The 19,997-nt window shown below is 39.5% G+C and overlaps 1 protein-coding gene across 1 annotated transcript in view; it reads right to left on the reverse strand.

Moving 5' to 3' along the window:
- Positions 1-10,563, reverse strand: part of BLOC1S5 (biogenesis of lysosomal organelles complex 1 subunit 5) — a 43,410-nt gene extending 32,847 nt beyond the window's left edge. The window contains exons 1-2 of the mRNA XM_045841700.1: positions 10,376-10,563; positions 4,112-4,194 (exon numbers count right to left, since the gene is read on the reverse strand). Of these exons, the coding sequence (XP_045697656.1) occupies positions 4,112-4,194; positions 10,376-10,523 (231 nt within the window). The 5' untranslated portion in view covers positions 10,524-10,563. The remainder of the gene's footprint in view (positions 1-4,111; positions 4,195-10,375) is intronic.
- Positions 10,564-19,997: the final 9,434 nt, after the last annotated feature.

Below are 19,997 nucleotides of genomic sequence, written 5' to 3' on the forward strand. Positions count from 1 at the left end.
TTTCAGGTGTCTGTTACTTGTAACTAAACACATTCCTTACTGATATACCTAGGTACTCAATAACCATTCAATAAAGTATTCAAAGAACAAAATTTGCTAAAAATAAAATATGAAACTTGAACAGGGCCATATACCCCAAAAGCAAGCACTTTATAAATGCTGACTAACATAGGTCTCTCCTCTGTTCTTCATGAGAGAGAGGCCATAACATCTCCTTAGGGCTAGAAAGACAACGGTGCAGAAGACAACACCCCTTCCCGCTGACACTACCAAACTAGTGTTCACTGAAAGGACCCCAATGGGATCTCTGTTCAGTGATCACTGAAATCAAGAAGATAAAAGATTTGTATAAAGCCAGGAGAAGGACAGTCAATGTCCAGAAATACTAGCAAACACAAAAAAAGAAACCTTAAAATATACAGGGTATCACTACTTCAATAATTTAAGTAATACTGCCACCATGTGGCATTTATTCCCTTCTTTTGGAGATAAAATTTTACACAGAAAAAGATGATTGTTACCATGTGCGTTAGCTTTTTTTTAAACATATAAACTATAAACAACTTTAGTTTCAAGTACTAGTCAGTTTTTCTTAAAGTGAACTACAATTATATGGCATAAAGAAGATCTACTGATAGCTCTGCTTTACCATCCTTTTCTGTCTGACCATGCAAGTCTGGGTGAAGAGCACTCAGACTAATTAAGTTCAGGGGATGTTACTGTTTGGACCAACATAGAAAAGAATTGTAAATATCGTACATATCCTTTTAATTCTAAAGTCTAAAATGCTTTCAGCTTTTCTCCACCAAACTTTCAAAAAGACCAACTGGGGAGGGTCACTGTGTGAAAAGACTGGATCACGTACATTTCAAGAAAAGAAAATATATTTAGTTGAAGATAATGGCTCAAACTTGGCTGACAAAATATTTTTGAGACCGTTTTTCAAAGACAATATAAGAATGTTTCATGCATTAGTTCCTGGTATTGTCTCACACAAAATCAATGCTTAAGACATTTATATAAGCTTGTGTCTATCATACCTAGGGTGAAAATTTTATTCTTTAGTAAATGTTATTGCTCAGATAATGCTTGTGGCACTTGTTTAGTAAATCCCTATTTTCCCTAAGACATGAAATATTGAACCCAAGTTCATAAAAATTACTGCAAACTCTGAATTAATACATTTCTATTTGATTATACTTGTTACCGTTTTCTCTTAATAAGTTACCAACATTTGTCAACATTTGTAATATATACCAGGAATTTTTAAAAATAACATTACATTTAATCCTCACAAAACCTCCATAGCATATATTACTGTTCCCATTTTTAAAGTAAGAAAACTAACCCTCAGTAAAGCAAGTACTCATAACTAGTAAGAAGAGTGCCAGGATACATAACTCAGATACGTAAAGGTCCAAGGCCCATGTTTTTTCTATTCAACACAGCCTCCTCTCCAAAAAGCTCTTTGAGGGCTTAACAATCCAGAATGCAGAAACAGCTGTTCCTCAGTATAATGGAGGACTGGTTCCAGGAACCCCCGCAGATAACAAAATCCGAGGATGTCAAGTCCCTTACACAAAATGGTGTAGTATTTGCATATAATCTACACACAGCCACCCAAATACTTTATATCATCTCTGCATTACTAAAATACTAACACAATGTAAGTGCTTTATAAATAGTTGTTATACTGTATTATTTAGGGAATAACAAGAAAAAAGTCTGTACATGTTCAGTATAAAACAACCATTTTAGGCTTAAGTATGTAATATACACCAACAATGTAACTTTTTTGCTGAATATTTTCAATCTACAGAGGCAGAACCCATGGAAACAGAGGGCCAACTGTAATTCATCTCCTTTTGACATATGCTTCTGGCAACTACCTTCATCTTAGTTAAAAATGCCAGTGGCTGAGTTGGTTGGAGCGTCGTCCCAAAACCAAAGGGCTGCCGGTTCAGATTTCCAATCAGGGCACATACCTAGGTTATGAATTCATTTCCCTATGGGGGCACAAATGATCCCTGGTCTAGGCATGTACAGGAGGCAACCAATCAATGAGAGTTTCTCTCTCATATAGATGTTTTTATCTTTCCTCACTCCCTTCCTCTCTCTCTCTGAAAAATGTCCTTGGATAAAGATAAAAAACAAAACAAACAAAAAAAAAGAGGTACTGGCTTCAACATGAAGTGAGCTCTTAAATAGAACATATTCAGCAGCATAAATGTGCCACTTCTTTTGTCTTCCATGCAAGACTCAGTTTTGCAGAAAGTATCTACATTATTTAAAGAACAATGAAGTACGTACAATGACACCTGCATTCTAGAGATAACTCAGCCACTACTTAGCTGCATGGCTTTTCACACACTGCTTTCCATCTCTGGGAGCAGTTTCTATGAAGTGAGGAAACTGAATTAGAGAATCCACCATTATTACAAAATTCTACGCTTCTTTAAATATAGAGTAGATCTTTAAAGGTGTATTTAAATTTTTTTTTAAATAATAACTATTCAGTATTTCAAATTAACCAGACTGGCAAAAAAGATGACTTATGAAAAAGATGATTTATGACATCACAATGTTGAAAACCTAAGTTTTAGTTCAAGCTTAGCTACTTGTTTTTTTGGATCATATTAAGCAGCCACAATGCACCAGACATTATTTTAGGCATTTTGAGTACAACAGAAAATAAAAAAGGTACTATATTTTTCAGACTATCGGATGCACTTTTTTACCATATTTTTGCTTCAAAATTTTTTCCCCTATTTTCCTCCTTTAAAACCTATGTGTATCTTATAGTGTGGACCCCAGATATACCTAGGTTTTAGAGGAGGAAAATAGGGGAAAAAATTTTGAAGCAAAAAATTGTTTAAAAAAGTGCATCTTAGAGTCTGAAAAGTACAGTAAGTCCCTATCATTCTCATGATGCCTATATTCTAATGAGGGAAGATAGATAATACACAAGTATATAACAAGAAAACTACCAAGGAGTTGTAAGAGCTTATGGTAGGCTGAACACTGAGATGGCCACCAAGACCCATCCCTAATGTACCCAGATGTCCTTTCAGTTATTGAACCAAACCCTAGTCTAGGTGCTGCTGTGAAGATACTCTGCAGATACATTTTAGGTCCCAAATTAGTTGACTTTAAAAAAGGGAGATTATCCTCAGTGGGTCTGACTTAAATCAGGTGAATCCTTAATGGGGAACCAATTATATATGTGCAAAATAATAATATGAAATAGGATGGCAAGTTGGTACATTGGTATTGCTGGAACACAGCATGCAAGGTGGGGTGGGGCATGAAAGATAAAAGGTAGGGAATAGGTCACAGGACAATGCTTGGACTCTTACCCTATAGATGGCAATTATCATCAAAGAGTTTTAAAAATTGAAATAATGTCAGAGCACTTGCAGCACGGTAAAGATTGGATTTGACTGGGTTCATAAAGCAGTCACATTAAATTAAAAGGACTAGAGATTTATGATATAACCTAGAAGACCTGCTCACTGAACATGAGAGAATACCTAAGGATAATTCTTACTTTTTAATTTGAGTACTGAAGTCCCACCTAAGAAAAAAATGTAGAAAGTGGGTCTGGAACAGGCCAATCAGTCTTTAAGGTCTTCTCTCACCTCCCCCACCCCCCCATATCTCATTGTAGAGATAAAAAAAAAAAACTGAGATCGACAGACATTAAATATGCCAGAGTAGGCAACAGAACTTGAACCCAAGTCACCTGCCTCGTCTTGCGCTGCTTCCATTAATAGTAATAACTCTTAATTAGTTTTATTTTGTAAATTTTATGAACGCACGAAATCAGAAATTTTAAAACTAGAAAATGTCCCTTCTGTATATGAACACACTAACAATTAGGGTAGTATTTTATTTATTTTTAGAGAGGGGAAGGGAGGGAGAAAGAGAGGGAGAGAAGTATCAATGTGTGGTTGCCTCTCACGTGGCCCCCACTGGGGAACTGGTCCACAACCCAGGCATGTGCCCTGACTGGGAATCGAACTGGCGACACTTTGGTTCACAGCCCGCACTCAATCCACTGAGCTACACCAGCCAGGGCAGTATTTTTACAAAATAAGTTTTAAATACTCACTTCAAATTCTTTCACAAAATAACGGATTTCGCCTTGAATAATTGGCTTGTGATCTAACAGCCTTGAGTGAATTTCTCCAAGATCTATAAAGACAAAATAAAACTCAAGGTTAATCCATGTTAAGTGACACAATCTTTAGCTTGTTTTACTCTTCCTGTTTCCCACAAATATATGAAGGTTAAAATCTAGTTTAGATAATGAATTAACAGGAAATCTTTTCATCCACTGTCAGTAAATTGATATAAATACTTTTGAAAGCAATTTGGCAATATCTAATAAAACTGAAGACATGTATACCTAGTAATTTCATGCCTACTATGTACTCTAGAAAATCTCTTACCCAAACAAAATAGACACTTATAAGTGAATATAACGTCAAATGTCAAAAGAGACACTTATAAATGAGTGTAATGTCAAAAGAAAAAAGGGCACAACTTAAAAAAGGGCACAAAAGAAAAAAGGGCACAACATACTCATGATGGAACACTATAAATCAACAGGTAAAATAAATACACTAGAATTACACTTATTAACACAAATGAATTCCACAAATATAATGTTATACACAAAAAAGGTTTCAGTAGGACTAAGCTATTTACATAAACGTTAAAACTATGCAAAAGGACACTTCCTTTTGGCATACATACAGGAGCAATACAACTATACAGAAATCTATGAGAACAAATACCAAATTCAAGACAGCAGTTACCTTTAGAGGAGGGAGAGTAATGCAATTAGAGCAAGATACACTGTGGTCTTTTAATGTTTGTTTATTAAGATTGGTGGTCAGTGTTCATTATAAAGTTTCTGTACTTTTCGATTGGTCTGAAAAAGCCATCATTAAAGAAAAAAGTTCTGAATTTTAACTGTTTTGGGAAAGTCATTATATTCATTCTACTTAGTAACAACTATATAGTTTAAGAAGTAAACCTCAAAATTCCTGGAGGAGTTAAACCCCCAAATAAGAACATGTACCATTCAGGTTCACTCACTGGTATAATCTGTTCCTCAAATTTCTTACTTTTGCAGACATGCAATGGGGCAAATTTCAATTCTCTGTGTTAATGAATTTTATTCAGATATGTCATGGGAAGTATACTAAGTAAAAATATATAAATAAAAGTATTACTTTTGCTTAAAAACTTCAATGGCTCATTAACTAGGACAGTTCTCTGAGAAGATAATAGTTCATCTTTAAAAAATGCTACTTAGTTCTAAGTTTGGGAAACAGACATAATGAATTTACAGATTCCTTTACCTCTGATCTTCTGGGAGCCTATAGTATACACACACAAATTAAGAATGCCTAAGTGAGGGATATGCTATGCAGAAATTTAAGGACCTCATTTAACAAGAGAATCTATTTGCAAAGCGTATCTATTCACTTCTCAACAAACACTAGTGTCTGGCGAAGTGGTTAAAATCCAAGGCTCCTTAGAAGCCACATAAGGGCCTCCATGGTCTGGCTCCAGCTTCATCTCCGACCTGTCAGCAATTTTGAACTACCTACAGTTTTCCAAACACACCATGCTGCCTCATTCTTAATACTGTCACCACCTGGAACCATTCCCCAACTCCCTAATCCCTGCGCTCTTCCTTCAAAACTGCTCAGACATTGTACTTCCTTAAAATGTTCATTAATTCTCTCTAGCTTCCTCCTAGGTTTCAAGGAGTGTCCCTACTTTATGTTCCCAAGGCATTTAGGATACATATTTTCATCATACCACTTACTATGCTGTATTAAAATTCTCTCTATCTGCCAGCAAGTATCTCAGAGACCAAAGTATTTATATTGTCCACAGCGTGTATATGAGTTAACATATAATGGTATATGTGACTAAGGAGTCATTAAGTTTTGTTCATTTTGGGAGATCCATTTCTGTGGCCTGATACAATAGGAATTTACTTAACCTTTGGAGAGAGTCTTCAGTTCTATTTAGAAATGGGTAATGATCACTTCTAAAACCAAGACTGTGTTCCAGAATTTAAGATAGTAAAGATTTGGAGAGGAAAAAAGAGATTCTGAAATAGCATAAAGAGAAATTACTGTAGAAATTAAGCCACTAATTCTGTTACAACATTACAATAACAAAACAAGCACATAATAATAATTCAGAGTTTGTAGGAGTCCAAGAATTACAAATAAAATAAATTCTCTACAAATAATGTAAATAACTGTAAGCTACAGATTTTCACACAGCTATTGTACATGGGAAACATTCTTTTGTTGTTTGATATAAAAGATAAAAGATATCATCTTTTGTTCTCCGAATGTCCATACTCTACTGTGGGAGTTAGACAAATATCCCTTCATCCCAAAGATAGGATAATCACTTTTATAAAAGACCAATATGCTATGGGAATAGGGAACAAGGAGGAACACAGTACATTCCAGCTCTCTCATTATCTAATAAAAGATGCTTTTTTCCCCTGGCCCTAAATTCGGACACCTTTAATGTAATATGTGGGGCTTTGTGTATATTAAGGAACAATTTACTGCTTAGTAATTTTTCCTGATAATACCCTCAGTGTCACCATACAGATGTTGTTCTTCCCCATGACTTATTGAATCACCCTCCTTTCCATCCCTGCTTGTCTCACTTTGACTACATCAACAGTTTATTATATCTCTCTATAATCCACTCCATACAGAGTCAATTCTCATTATTTGCAGTAGTTATGCTTATAAAGTTGCCACAAACACAGAACTAGAGAATACTGAACAATGCTCCCAAAAGAAATACAGGATAGGTTTCTGCAAGCCTCTTGTCACATTTTTGTCAACCAAAACACCATTAGTGTCATATAGATTTACCAAGACCCTTGTGAAACACACCAGCCTTGGTGTTGAAAATCTACTCTTCCAATAATACTTTTTCCTGTATAACACTCAGCAGGTATTTTTAAAGTTCTTCTACAGCCTCCTGATCTGCAGAACCTGCTTCACCACAAGTCTAACATTTTTCACACTGTACCACTTTTGAAAGTTCCAGCAAGCACTAGCAGAAGGATTTAACATTTTCCTGACCATTGATAACTGACTATAAATTTCTTTGCCTTTTAACTGCACAACAGTGCTGTCCACTATGCTTTCTCCATAGGTCATCATCTCATAAATCCACAAATTTAGCTGCTCTTCCATCACTTCATCACACACCATAAATGTTACCTTGGCACTTTCTGAAGTGGCCTCACACACAGATTGGTGAATTTTCTTTTTTTTCTGCATTGCTGATTAACACTGAACTCACAGCAAACACCACTGTAACTCAGGCCTGAAAAGACATTTCTCTAATACTCAGTAAAGCACATCACATAGCCTTCTTGTGCATATAGCCACTTCAGCACTACACCTGAAAACCACTTTCAAAAACAAAATCACCAAAACATAGTACAAAATGTGAAAAACATGGCATTAAACAGAAAGGACATTTGTTTATGGTATGAGAGATGAAACAAAAAGCACAGTGTTGTATTGCTCAGTGTCAACTGAATGTGCGTATAATGCAACTCAAATTTCTCTCCACCCTGCCTATGTGGAAATGACTATGAAAGCACCACCAGTGTTGATTTTGGAGTTATGAATTTATCTTAACAAACAGGCAATGCAATCTGCAAAATGAGGATCAACTACTGTCTGCCCAAGTGCTCTACTTAAAAATCCAAATCTAACCACATGATTCTCATACTTATTATTGCACAGTTTCCTCTCATTGAAGAAAAAGTCCAATTTCCTTATAAAGGTAAAAAGTCTTATACGGTCAGATATCCACCAAACTCTGCCTCTCTGAGTCCCACCGTAATGACATGTGTAGTTTCCCAGATATGCTTTTGCTTATGCTGTTCCAAACAAATTCCAAAATACTTGCCTTCTTTTCTTAACTGCTGCTAATGTTATTCCTCAAGACTCAGATCAGACACTCCATCCTCCAGGAAGCCCTCCTGTCTCCCAGTCCCCACCTCTAACACCCACCTGTGGGACAGAAACCCTCAAAGACCTAGGGCATAAGTACTGAAATCATTTACGTGCTTCCCTTTCACTACTCTTTGGCAGTAGGATTAAACAAACATCTGGCCATATTTGACAGTCTTCAAATAAGATAAACTAAAAATTGATTTTTCTGAATGAAAAGAATGGTTCCATTGAAAAAGCCAAGGACATTCTAGACATATTTTGAAGTGATACACATATCACTTCAAAAGGACAGTGAAGTGATAGACATATCACTTCAAGGACATATCTAGACATATTTCTCAGTTTTGGAAAAACTGAGAAAAAAACTTAACTTGAAAAAAACCCCTTGAATTATCTTTTTTTAAAAAAGTACATTAAAATTAAAAAATTTCTGTACACCAAAGGATACGATCAGCAGAGTGAAAAGGCAACCCATGGAGTGGGGGCAAAATATATACAAATCATGTATTTGAAAAGGTGCTGATGTCCAGAATACATACAGAACTCCTACAACTTAAAAAAAAACACACAAAATTATTTCATTTAAAAATGGGCAAAGGATTTAAATAGACATTTCTCCAAAAAAGCTATACAAACAGCTAAAAAGCACATTAAGAGATGCTAAACATCACTAGTCATTAGGGAAATGCAAACCAAAAGATACTACCTCACTGCCATTAGAAGGGACTGGCAAGGAAACAGAAAACAAGAAGTCCTGTTAAGGATGTGGAGAAACTGGAACTCCTGTTCACTGTTAGTGGGAATATGCCATACAGCCTCTATGGAAAACAAGTATGGTGAGCGCTCAAAAGATTAAAAAACAGAATTATCTTTGATGCAGCAATAGCAGTTTTGGCTATATACTCAAAAAAATTGACAGTGGAGACTCAAACAAATATTTGCACATCCATGTTCACAGCAGCATTATTCACAATAACCAAAAGGTGGAAGCAACAGGAGTGTTCATTCACAGATAAATGGATATACAAAACGTCATGTGTATGTGTTCACACACTCACTACAGATATTACTTAGCTTTAAAAGACATTCTGACATGCTACAACATGCACGAACCTTGAGGACATCATGTTAACTACTCCTGTCACAAAAGGATAAATACTGTTTAATTACACTTCTATAAAGTGCCTAGAGTAGTCCCACTCAGAGACAAAACAGAATGGTGGTTGTCAGGGGCTGCAGGGTGTTAAGTGTTCAATGGGGACAGACTTCCCTTTGGGAAGATGAAAAAGGTCTGAAGATGGAAGGTGACACAACAATGTGAGTGTATTAATGCCACTGAACTATACACTTAAAATGGTTAAAATAAATTTTGTCCCGTGTATTTTACCGCAACTAAAATAACCAAGTAGCAGCTCACTAAGATTACACGTATAAACTATTATAATTTAGCCCTAACACCCATGCACCACTCCCACACTCCTAATTATTGTAGATTTGAAAGACAACCTGAAGTCTAGAAATAGCCGTGTTGGGGCTGCTACAATCTTGAGATAAAGTTAAAATGGCAGAGGCGGCATCCAAGGGGAGCCAGTGCCAATCTGCGGCTGGTGCTGAAGGTCTGGCGTCCTACAAGGGTTTCTTCAACACTGCCACATGGTGGGGCTGACAGGGATAGGGATGGGGCTAAGAAAGATCAGCGATCTTGTTGGCAAAGATCTTGTTGCAGGAAACTCTTATTGTGAGCTGTGGAAATCAAACTACATTCTGGTTCTGCGACAATCCAGGTCTTAGCTAGGTCGAAACCTTCTCCCAGCTCAAGGAACACAGGACAAATGGACATCTGCACATGTCTATGTAAATTTAGTGTTTCAAGAGGCTTTCATGTTACCCCATTCACTCCAGGGCAGACGGCGCTGGAGTGGGTAAAGCGAATGACCTAACTCACACAACTCCTCAGCGACCTGCCTGGAGGCGCAGGCCTTCCCGACTCCCAGTTTCGCGGTTCTTCGCAGTCCAGGTCGATCGCGAGGCCACGTGCAGAGCCTCTGCGACAGGAACGCCGGGTTTGGGGGTGGGGGATGAGGTGGCCGAAGGCTCAAGTCCTTAGAGGTGTTTTTTTTTCCCCTTGAGGAAGTGAGAGACTGGCCTTGCAGTTACTAGAAGGCCCCAAGCGCAGAGAAATAGCGGACACAGCCAGGACTCACGGCCTTCCCATAACACGCACTCAAACGCGGAGCCGCGGGGAGCTGGGCGGTGGTACGTGGCACCGCCCCGGGTCAAAGGTCACCGTCTGGGAGGTGGGGCTTCCGAAACGCGTCCGCCAGCGCTAGATCCCTATCACTCCGTACCCTTGATAATGAGGTGAGCCGGTGAGCCCGCGGCCCCTAGCGAGTCCCTCTTCTTGTTGCCGTTGCCGCCACTGCCGCCGCCACTGCCGCCTCCTCCTCCCGCGACGGCTTCACAACTCACAGCGACCTCCGTCCCTTCTCCACTCATCCCGACCACCTCCGCCCACTGGCGCCCGCGCTGCGCCTGCGCAAACTAGATCTGGCCGGTTTCGAAGCAGAGGTTTTGTCGTCATCAAAGGGCGTCGAGGAAGCAGAGCCTACCCAACGGGTGGTTCCAATAAGTCTCCGGTAGTGTAACTATGGATGTGAACTTGAAAGAGCCCATGTCGCCATGCTAGATTGGGGCAGATACTGCCCGAATAGGAAGGTACCTAAAAGTTAGAGCTAAATTCTACTATTCCTCTCTCAATCTGTTAGAATTTGTTGTGATTTAGAGGGGCTGGAAAGAGGGCATGCAGTCACCGCATAACATTAATAGTAGTCCTATAAATGTATTATCTATGTCATTACTTTCCACCAAAAGTTTGTAAAGCGTGTTGAGGTGACCACATTTGGTCACCATTAGCAATTTGGAGGAACGATTTAGTCACTTCATTCCAAAAAATTAAGAAACAGTGTTATAGGTTAAGTAATTTTCCTAAATCACTTATCAGGATCGTTCGTGCCCGTGAAGAAAAAAACAAAAACAAAAGAAAACTAAGTTTTTGTGTTTACAAAATATCAACCAGTTGTTATATGGGCTATGATAAAAGGCATGTAACTATTGAAGGGACCAATTTGCTAGGCTGCTTTTAATTGTTTTGGTTATGAGGAGACATCTGTGGGGCTGCCATATATCAAACTACTACCATTTGGTAAACTCCATAAAGTTCATCTTATTCTCTGAATAAGTCTTCAAAATACAAACACTGTGCAACTTAGCAGTGGCTCCTTCACCTCCTATGTTCATTCAGTGGTTCTAAAAACCATCTCTTAATATCTGCTTTTCTCCTTCCTCTCTTTCTACACGGTCCTTACCCTCAAGGGTCTCCGGTCTAGTGCCAAAGAAGGAACATAAACAACGTTTACAATATAGGGCCCATAAATGATAGGATGGAGGAAGGTGCAGCACACATGTGGAACACCTCCCAGAGGAGGCATATAGACCTGAAATGAAGAGATGTTAGACAAGTTGGGTGGAGTGAAGATGGAACTAGTGGTTTTCTACAGAAAATAACAAGCCTAAAGGCAAAAAAGTGAAAAGTAGATGAATTAATAAACAAAATGTAAATTTGGTTCATTGCAAGTTGTTGGGTCAAGCTTCTAACTTTTTAGTCTCACTTCATGTCCCAGCTGTAGCATCAACCTCTAGAAAGCATAATTATTTTGAAAGCCTTTCATTATTCTCTGAATGCTAGGCACTTTTCTTATTCCTTTTCTGTATCTGCAATCCTAAATTTTCTCTAAGGTGGTCCTCTTATGTCTTTGAACTACTGAAAAACCTTTGTATGCTTACTATACACAGGTTGAATGCTTCTCCCACATTACCGTGGCTGTTACAATGCAGATTCTGGGTTCTGCCTTCAAAAATTCTGTTTCAGTAGTTCTGGGGTAGGTGCTACCTCCCCTTACCTAATTGCTGATTAATTATGATACAAGTGATAAAAGAACTCTGGGTACAGTAGATAAGGCTTCAGAACCAAACAGAATTGAATTCAAATCTGGCTCTGCCACTTGCCTCCAGTCTCTTTCCTGTAAAATGGCAATGAAATATCCATCTTTTAAGGTGGTTGTAATTTAAAGAAGATAATACCTGCAAAGCACTTAGTACAATGTCTAGCATAAAACAAATGCTCAATAAATGCTATTAATATTACAGTAACCCCCTTTATCTCCTTTTATAGTCCTGTACAATCTCTCATTCTTTCAATCTGCCTTTATCATCTACCTATAATTGTTTAGCACTTTATAAATTATAAAATGCTATCATGTTTCACATATCATGTCTCTTAATCTCACTCATCTAGTTGAAGTAGATAATAAAATACCATTTTCACATGAGTAAAGGGGGAGTCAGAGGATATGGTCCAGTTTCCAAAGATGGCTGCAATGATTTCTCCCCTACCTGCACACACATGCAACAAGCTGGAGCTTGTTTCCCCTCCCCTGGAATTTAGATTGGCCTTGTGACCTGCTTTGACCAATAGAACATGGTGGAAAAGAGCTGGGCCTCAACACACCTGGCAGCTTTTGCTTTCTTGTCAAAAATCCAGGCTATTCTGCTGCTATAGGGCTGTAAAGAGAAGCACTGGAAGATGGGACATTACCTATAGAGAGACGTTGTGTAGGTGAGAACTGAGGTACCCTAGCTGTTCAGCACCAAGGCCCCCCAAGCCCATGCGTGAAGGAGGCCTTCTTGGAGCTTTCAACCTAGCCACCAGCCAGCTGAATGCAGACACGTGAATTGCAGTGGAGCCGGAAAGCTGCCTAATCAGCCTGCAGTATTGTGAAAAACAGTATATTTTTGTTGTTCTAATCCACTAAGTTGTATCTATATCTATTTGAATTATGGCCCCCTTTCAAAGAAAGGATTTACAATGATTTACAACAATCTCTATACTCCCACAAGATGGCACCATAGTTATCAAATAGCAGAACCATTGTCAAAGTCCTGGTCTTGAAACTAGAGAAGTTGGTGTTTGAGCTTCCTGTCACTACCAAAACCAATAAATAGAGGCAAGGATTGAAACTTCATGGGCACTTTATTCAGGTGGTTGGCGATCTGAGAAGACTGCAGGTTATGAACCCTAAAAGACCATCTTACATCTCATCTCAAACTGACCATTTTTATAAGGAGAAGAAAAGTGTAGGTTAGGGGTTTGGAATTCAGGAAAAAAAAATAGGTTTGGAATTCAGGGAAAAGGTTAACCAGATAAAAGCTGCAGTCCAGCAATTTTCCTAGCATCCTTTCATCTGTTGACTGGTGATTCTTTGTCTGCACCCTGGTCAGCAGATGGTCATTCTCTCCCTGGAGCACAATAGCTCAGACACCATCTTGATCACCTGTAGTCCTCCTGGGCACAAAGGTCGAATTGCTTGAGGGTCTCTTGGAGTCAAGGGGGGTCCCATGATCCCAGTCCTTAGAACAATAGCTTTCTACATGCATTAATTACTAAGTTTATTAACTTGAACTTAAAACTAAAAATGTTCTAACTCTTGAATTTACCCAACAGTGTTTTGACTTCAAGGCTGGTACATTCCAATACAGCTGAGGAGTTTTTCTACTGTGCCATGACTGCCAGACTTATTTTGGCCTCTTTATTTTTAGATGCCCTCCATCTTGAAATGCTTTCTTGTCCACGTCTGCCTATTCAATTTACTAAACTTTCTTAATGTTGTACAAATAATAAAGAATTTGGGTGATCTTTGTCCCTGGTTCCTGGAAGATAACCTCTCAATCCTTGGAATTTTCCAAGTGGGAAAGGGAGGAGGGCTGGAGACTGAGTTTAATCATGTGGCCAATGATTCCACCATCCGTGGCTGTGTAATGAAACCCCGATAAAAACCTCCTCCTGGATGTTGATGCCCCGGTGGGCCTCCTAGTTGGTAATAATGTACTGATATGCTGAGAGCTAAGGAGTACTGAGTACAAAGTAACTTTGTGTTTGGGACCCACCCAGATGGCGTCCTATGCACCTATTCATCTGTTTGTCCTGATTTGTATCCTTTACAATACATCTGTAATCCTAACTACATCAATTTACTGAGTTCTATGAGCCAATCTAGTGACTTATTGAACCTGAGGGGGACAGAGGAGACCCTTAAAATTAGTAGACAGCATAATCAGTAGCACAGGTGGCCTGGGAACCCCAGAGCTTGTGGCTGGTGTCTAAAGTAAGGACTGTCTTGTGGAGGATGGTGTCCTTCACCTGTAAGGTCTAAGCTAACTCCAATATAATCAGTGTCATATTTATGTGGCAATTGAACAAACACCGACATGACATTTACAACATGCCAGATAACGTAAGTGCTGGACACACTTTAATTCATTTAATTCTCATGGCAGTCCTCTGAAGTAGATATAATTATTGTCCTCATTTCACAGGTGAGTAGGGCTAAGGCACCCACAGGTTAAATGACTGCTCATCTTGTGACAGAAATAAACTTGGTCCCTGTATATGTGCTTAAGTGTAGGTGGCGGGTGAGGAGAAAGTAAAGGACATTTGGAGGGAAGGAAAAGAGAAGCCACACTAACTTTTTTTGGGGGGGGTCCTTATTTTTTTAAATATATTTTATTGATTATGCTATTACAGTTGTCCCATTACCCCCCACTTCATTCCCATCTACCCTGCACATCCTTTCCCACCCACATTTCCCCCTTTAGTTCACGTCCATGTGTCATAAGTTCTTTAGCTTCTACATTTCCCATACTATTCTTGCCCTCCCCCTGTCTATTTTCTACCTACCATCTATGCTACTTATTCTCCATACCTTTTCCCCATCTCTCCTCTTCCCACTCCCCTGTTGCTACCCTTCCATGTGATCTCCATTTCTGTGGTTCCATTCCTGTTCTAGTTGCTTCATTTGCTTTTGTTTTAGGTGTGGTTGTTAATAATTGTGAGTTTGCTGTCATTTTACTGTACATGTTTTTTTATCTTCTTTTTCTTAGGTAAGTCCCTTTAACATTTCATGTAATAAGGGCTTGGTGATGATGAACTCCTTTAACTTGACCTTATCTGAGAAGCACTTTATCTGCCCTTCCATTCTAAATGAAAGCTTTACTGGATAGAGCAATCTTAGATATAGGTCCTTGCCTTTCATGACTTGGAATACTTCTTTCCAGCCCCTTCTTGCCTGTAAGGTCTCTTTTGAGAAACCAGCTGACAGTCTGATGGGAACTCCTTTGTCAGTAATTGTCTCCTTTTCTTTTGCTGCTTTTAGGATTCTCTCCTTATATTTAATCTTGGGTGATGTAATTATGTTGTGCCTTGGTGTGTGCTTCCTTGGGTCTAACTTCTTTGGGACTCTGTGAGCTTCCTGGATTCCTGGAAGTCTATTTCCTTAGCCAGAATGGGGAAGTTTTCCTTTATTATTTGTTCAAGTAAGTTTTCAATTTCTTGCTCTTCCTCTTCTCCTTCTGGTACCCCTATAATTCAGATGTTGGAATGTTTAAAGATGTCCTGGAGATTCCTAAGCCTCTCCTCATTTCTTTTTGAATTCTTATTTCTCCATTCTTTTCCCTTTGGTTGTTTCTTTCTTCCTTCTGGTCCACTCGATTGATGTTAGTCCCAGCTTTCTTTCCATCACTATTGGTTCCCTGTGCATTTTTCTTCATTTCCCTTATTGTAGCCTTCATTTTTTCATCTAATTTGTGACTAAAATCAACCAATTCTGTGAGCATCCTGATCACCAGTGTTTTGAACTGTGCATCTGATAGATTGGCTATCTCTGGGTCACTTGAAAGGATCAGTTCTGGGGCTTTCATTTCTTCTTCTGTTTGAGCATCTTTTTTTTTTTGGTCTGGTCAAGCCTGTTATGTATGAGGGGCAGAGCCTTAAGTGTTCACAAGAGTGGGACAACCCACATTGCTGTGTTGTGATGCTTATGTGGGGGCAGGGTCCGAGAGGGAACAATGGCACTTGCTCCACTCTCTGTGGACTTCAGTCCCTTCCACTACTTCCCCCAAGCAAACTGGACCTCTCTGGTGCTGATTCCCATGTTGGTGGGCTTGTGTACCCCGTGGGTCTTTGCAACAACCTCTCCTGTGAGGCTGGGAGTCTCTCCCTGTGCCTCAACTCCCACAGGTGTTTTCAATCAGTGCTCTAAGGCTCTATTTCCCAGTACTGGGATCCTGGGTTGCGCGCAGTGCCTTGCTTCATAATCGCTGCCTTGCTGGGTCTGCTGGTTTCCACCCCTCGGCATGGGATTGCCAGCCACTGCTTGCATGCCCAGAGTTCACCTACTGCGGTCTTACGCACCTTGTCCCAACGCTCTTTGTGCCGTTGGACCCCTCTCTGCCCGGCTGCCTGACTCTGCCCCTCCTACTGGTCTGGATGAATGTGTCTATTTTAACTCCTTGGTTGTTCAACTTCCATACAGTTCAATTTTCTGTCAGTTCTGGTTGTTACTCTGTTTCTAAATTGTTGTTGTCCCTAACTTGGTTGTGCGAGGAGGCACAGTATGTCTACCTATGCCTCCATCTTGGCCGGAAGTCCAAGCCCAGCTAACTCTAATAGACCATGGGGGCTTTTCATTTTTTTTATCCAAACACAGTGAACAAACATGCACTGAGCACATTCTACAGGTAAAATGCAGTGCTAGGAGCTGAGATATAAGGGTGACAAGAGTGTCCATCCTCATCCTTCCCCTGTGTAGTGTACAGCCCAGCAGAGGGGACAATATGAAATCACTATACAATTACTGTACTTTTCTGCAACCCTGATACTGATAGCCTGTAGATACATGTTTTAGCCATTTGATTGCATTGCTGTGTATGCTATTGAGTTGTGTCATTTTCCTGGGATGGTAGGTTAAGTGTATGCCTCTATTTATTTCCCTTTCCAGCAGTCTTTAAACTGCAGCTCAGACATGTAGGAACCAGAGAAGGGCCACACTGGCAGTGCTGTTCTGCCTGCAGCTGCAGCTGGGGTTAGGGCAGCTCCATGTCCTTGGTTTCTGACCCATGGAATCGCAGAGTTTTGAGACTATTAAAATGTCTTGTGTCATCTCTTGTTGTTTCTGGATTAATGGGACTTTTTTTGTATTTTTTAAATAAAACATTAATTGAAATCACTGTAGATTCTCATGCAGTTATATGACATAATACAGATTCCCCGCACACTTTGCCTAGGTTTCCCGCAATGGTACCATTTTGCAAATGTTAGTATCACAATCAGGTTGTTAATACTGGTATCCTCTATCGATCAGTCTTATTCAGGTTTCCCCAGTTTTGCTTGTGTTCATTGTGTTTGTATATTTAGCTCTGTACAATTTAATCACATATAGGTTTATGAGTTCATGATCACAGTCAAGATATTGAAAAATTTCAAAACCAAAAGGATCCCACAAGGTGCCTTTTTGTAGCCACACCTACCTTCCTCTTTGCCCGCTCCCACCCTGTGGCAACTTGTATTGTAGCCTCCGTTCCCAAAATGTTGTCATTTCAAAAATATTACATAAATGGAATCACACACTAAGTATTCTGCCTGTGGTTTTAAGATTAGCTGTTCTTACCTTTATAACACTCTATAAAAGATCATTTTTCAGAGATCTAAATATCAAACACTTTAAAACCATGGAATTGTAAAGGGACTTTTCCAATTATTGTACTTTTGAGAGAGTTAAGACATCTAAATCATGGAAATAATGTGAATTTAACAGAATTAAAGTTCTAACTTCAGGGAAAATTAATGTTAATTCTTTATTGAATCTTATAAAAATTAGAAAATAAATATAAAATGTGTATATAACTACATGCACATTGAGAACAAAACTTGAAATTCATTCCTCGGTATAAACCCATCAAGGATAAGCATAATTGAGGGAGGGGACTCCTAAATTTATTTTTGTTTAATTTTATTTATTTATTTTCAGAGAGAGGGGAAAAGAGAGAGAAAGAGAGGGAGAGAAACATCAACCACCAATGTGTGAGAGAAACATGGATTGGTTGCTTCTCGCATGCTACCAACTGGAGACAAGGCCTACAACCCAGGTATGTGCCCTGAACGGGAATCGAACTGGTCACATTTTGGTCCACAGGCTGGAGCTCAGTCCACTGAACCACACCAGCCAGGGCTATTTTGTGTTTTTATTAAATGCCTTTCATCTAGATTTCCTCTAGAACATTTTTTGTATTACTGTTTACCTCTTTTTGTCTAACCTATTTTTGAAGTGAATAAAAAATTAAAAATGGAAGAAACTAATGAAAGCAAAGAAGGGAAAAGATTAGAGTCTTTTGGGTTTAGATAGTGAGTATTGCTGCATATTAATCTCATTAAGTTTTGGAAATACACCCGGTACCCTAGGCCTGAGAGGTCGTTTGGTGTGAAGTGGCAGGTGGTACATTGTCATCAGCGAGCTTCCAGGCAGAAGCGACCTTAAAATCCTGTGCTAAACCTTCCTGTACTGAATTCTGCTCATTCCCCCTAGAGATGCTTCTGGTGTAGCTATTTCACTTGGAGAACATGTAGTGTTTTACTGAGAGAGCCGCTGTGGAGAGAACTGGGCTCCTGTGATAGGGCCAACCAAGCAGAGCGCAGACTGCTCCACCACACTGATCATTTCCTCAGAAAATCGGACTCAGCTGTGCAAAAAGACAAAAACACGAGTTCCTGGACAAATGCAGCTGTGCTATGCCTGTCACCTAAGGTTTGGGCAGATGTAATACAGCGCTTCTTAGGGTGTGGTCTCTGCACTAGACCTCCTGAATCGGAAACTCGAAGCGCACCCAGCAACCTGTGTTTTGAGAAGCCCCAGTGGATGGCTGTGTAGGCTAACATCAGAGAAGCACTGCAGTTACTTAGTACAACGTCTGTTACCCATTCCCCAAACTTCTGACAATGGTAGTTAACTCTATAGTTCCTTCATCCAAGCAACAGGGCTTGAGTCAAAATGCTGAAAACAGTCAGGCACTATAAGGCTGGTGAGGCCAACCAGAGGGTTCAAAACCTCTAAGGCCCTTTACCATAAGGAGATAAGGGTGTGTGTGTGTGTGTGTGTGTGTGTGTGTGTGTGTTACAGGTCAAGAAAGGGAGCAGTGGAGGAAGGATAACCTATATTATTACATGAAGAGATTAGTTCATGGACTGCACCAAAGAAACTTTGGAATTTGTAATCAAACAGCTATAAGTTTGTGGTCTGAGTCAAGGCAAGTCTGTAGCCTTATTGTTTAAAGATGTCTTATAAAATTAGTTGTGTGGCTACTGTACTTCAAGCTTAACTTGGACAGACAGGCCTGCCAGGCACAAATTTCTCAAGCAGATGATGTTAGGGAGGACAGAAGTTATCCACTGCAGGACTGTGAGGGCAGATGACACCCAGCAGGAATGGCAAGCCAAATCTGCAGAATCCATTACACAATTGGCTAGCCCTAGGGGCCCAGCCTCTTTGAAGTGGAAGACAGCACCAATGAACCATCAAATCAACTCACCAGGATGGAAAACATGCAGAGCTTTAGTTCTCCCCACAAAGAAAGTAAAGTTTAAAAGATTAAAATATTCCTAAAGGAATTGCACTTATAGGAGCAGAAATCCTTGAGACATAATAGCAAAAATTGCTAATATCTCAAAATCTCCTGACTTTCTGTCTACATTTTTTCAGCCTCATAAGTGAAAGATGAGTTTTTCTAGATTAGGTAGCAGTTGGAATTAGTTTTATTCATCAGCAGTATGGGGAATAAAGGCAGAGCCTGCAGGAATGTAGGCTCCAGCAACAAGTAATCATTATTGCAAAATCAAATTCCCCATCTCATCTCTGATATGCCTGTATGTAACCCTAGAGCTGGGCTTCGTAGTGTTATAAATCCAACATACAAGACATGGAGCAGTGGGATATAGAGCCCCTTGTGTATCTGAAAGCTCTGCCCGGCAAGAGAGATATATGACAGCAACTTTCTCCCCATTGCTTTTGCAATAAAATTCACCCA

The sequence above is a fragment of the Phyllostomus hastatus genome, unplaced genomic scaffold, assembly GCF_019186645.2.
Source record: "Phyllostomus hastatus isolate PE091 unplaced genomic scaffold, TTU_PhHast_1.1 phas_contig_37, whole genome shotgun sequence".
Taxonomy (NCBI): Eukaryota; Metazoa; Chordata; class Mammalia; order Chiroptera; family Phyllostomidae; genus Phyllostomus; species Phyllostomus hastatus.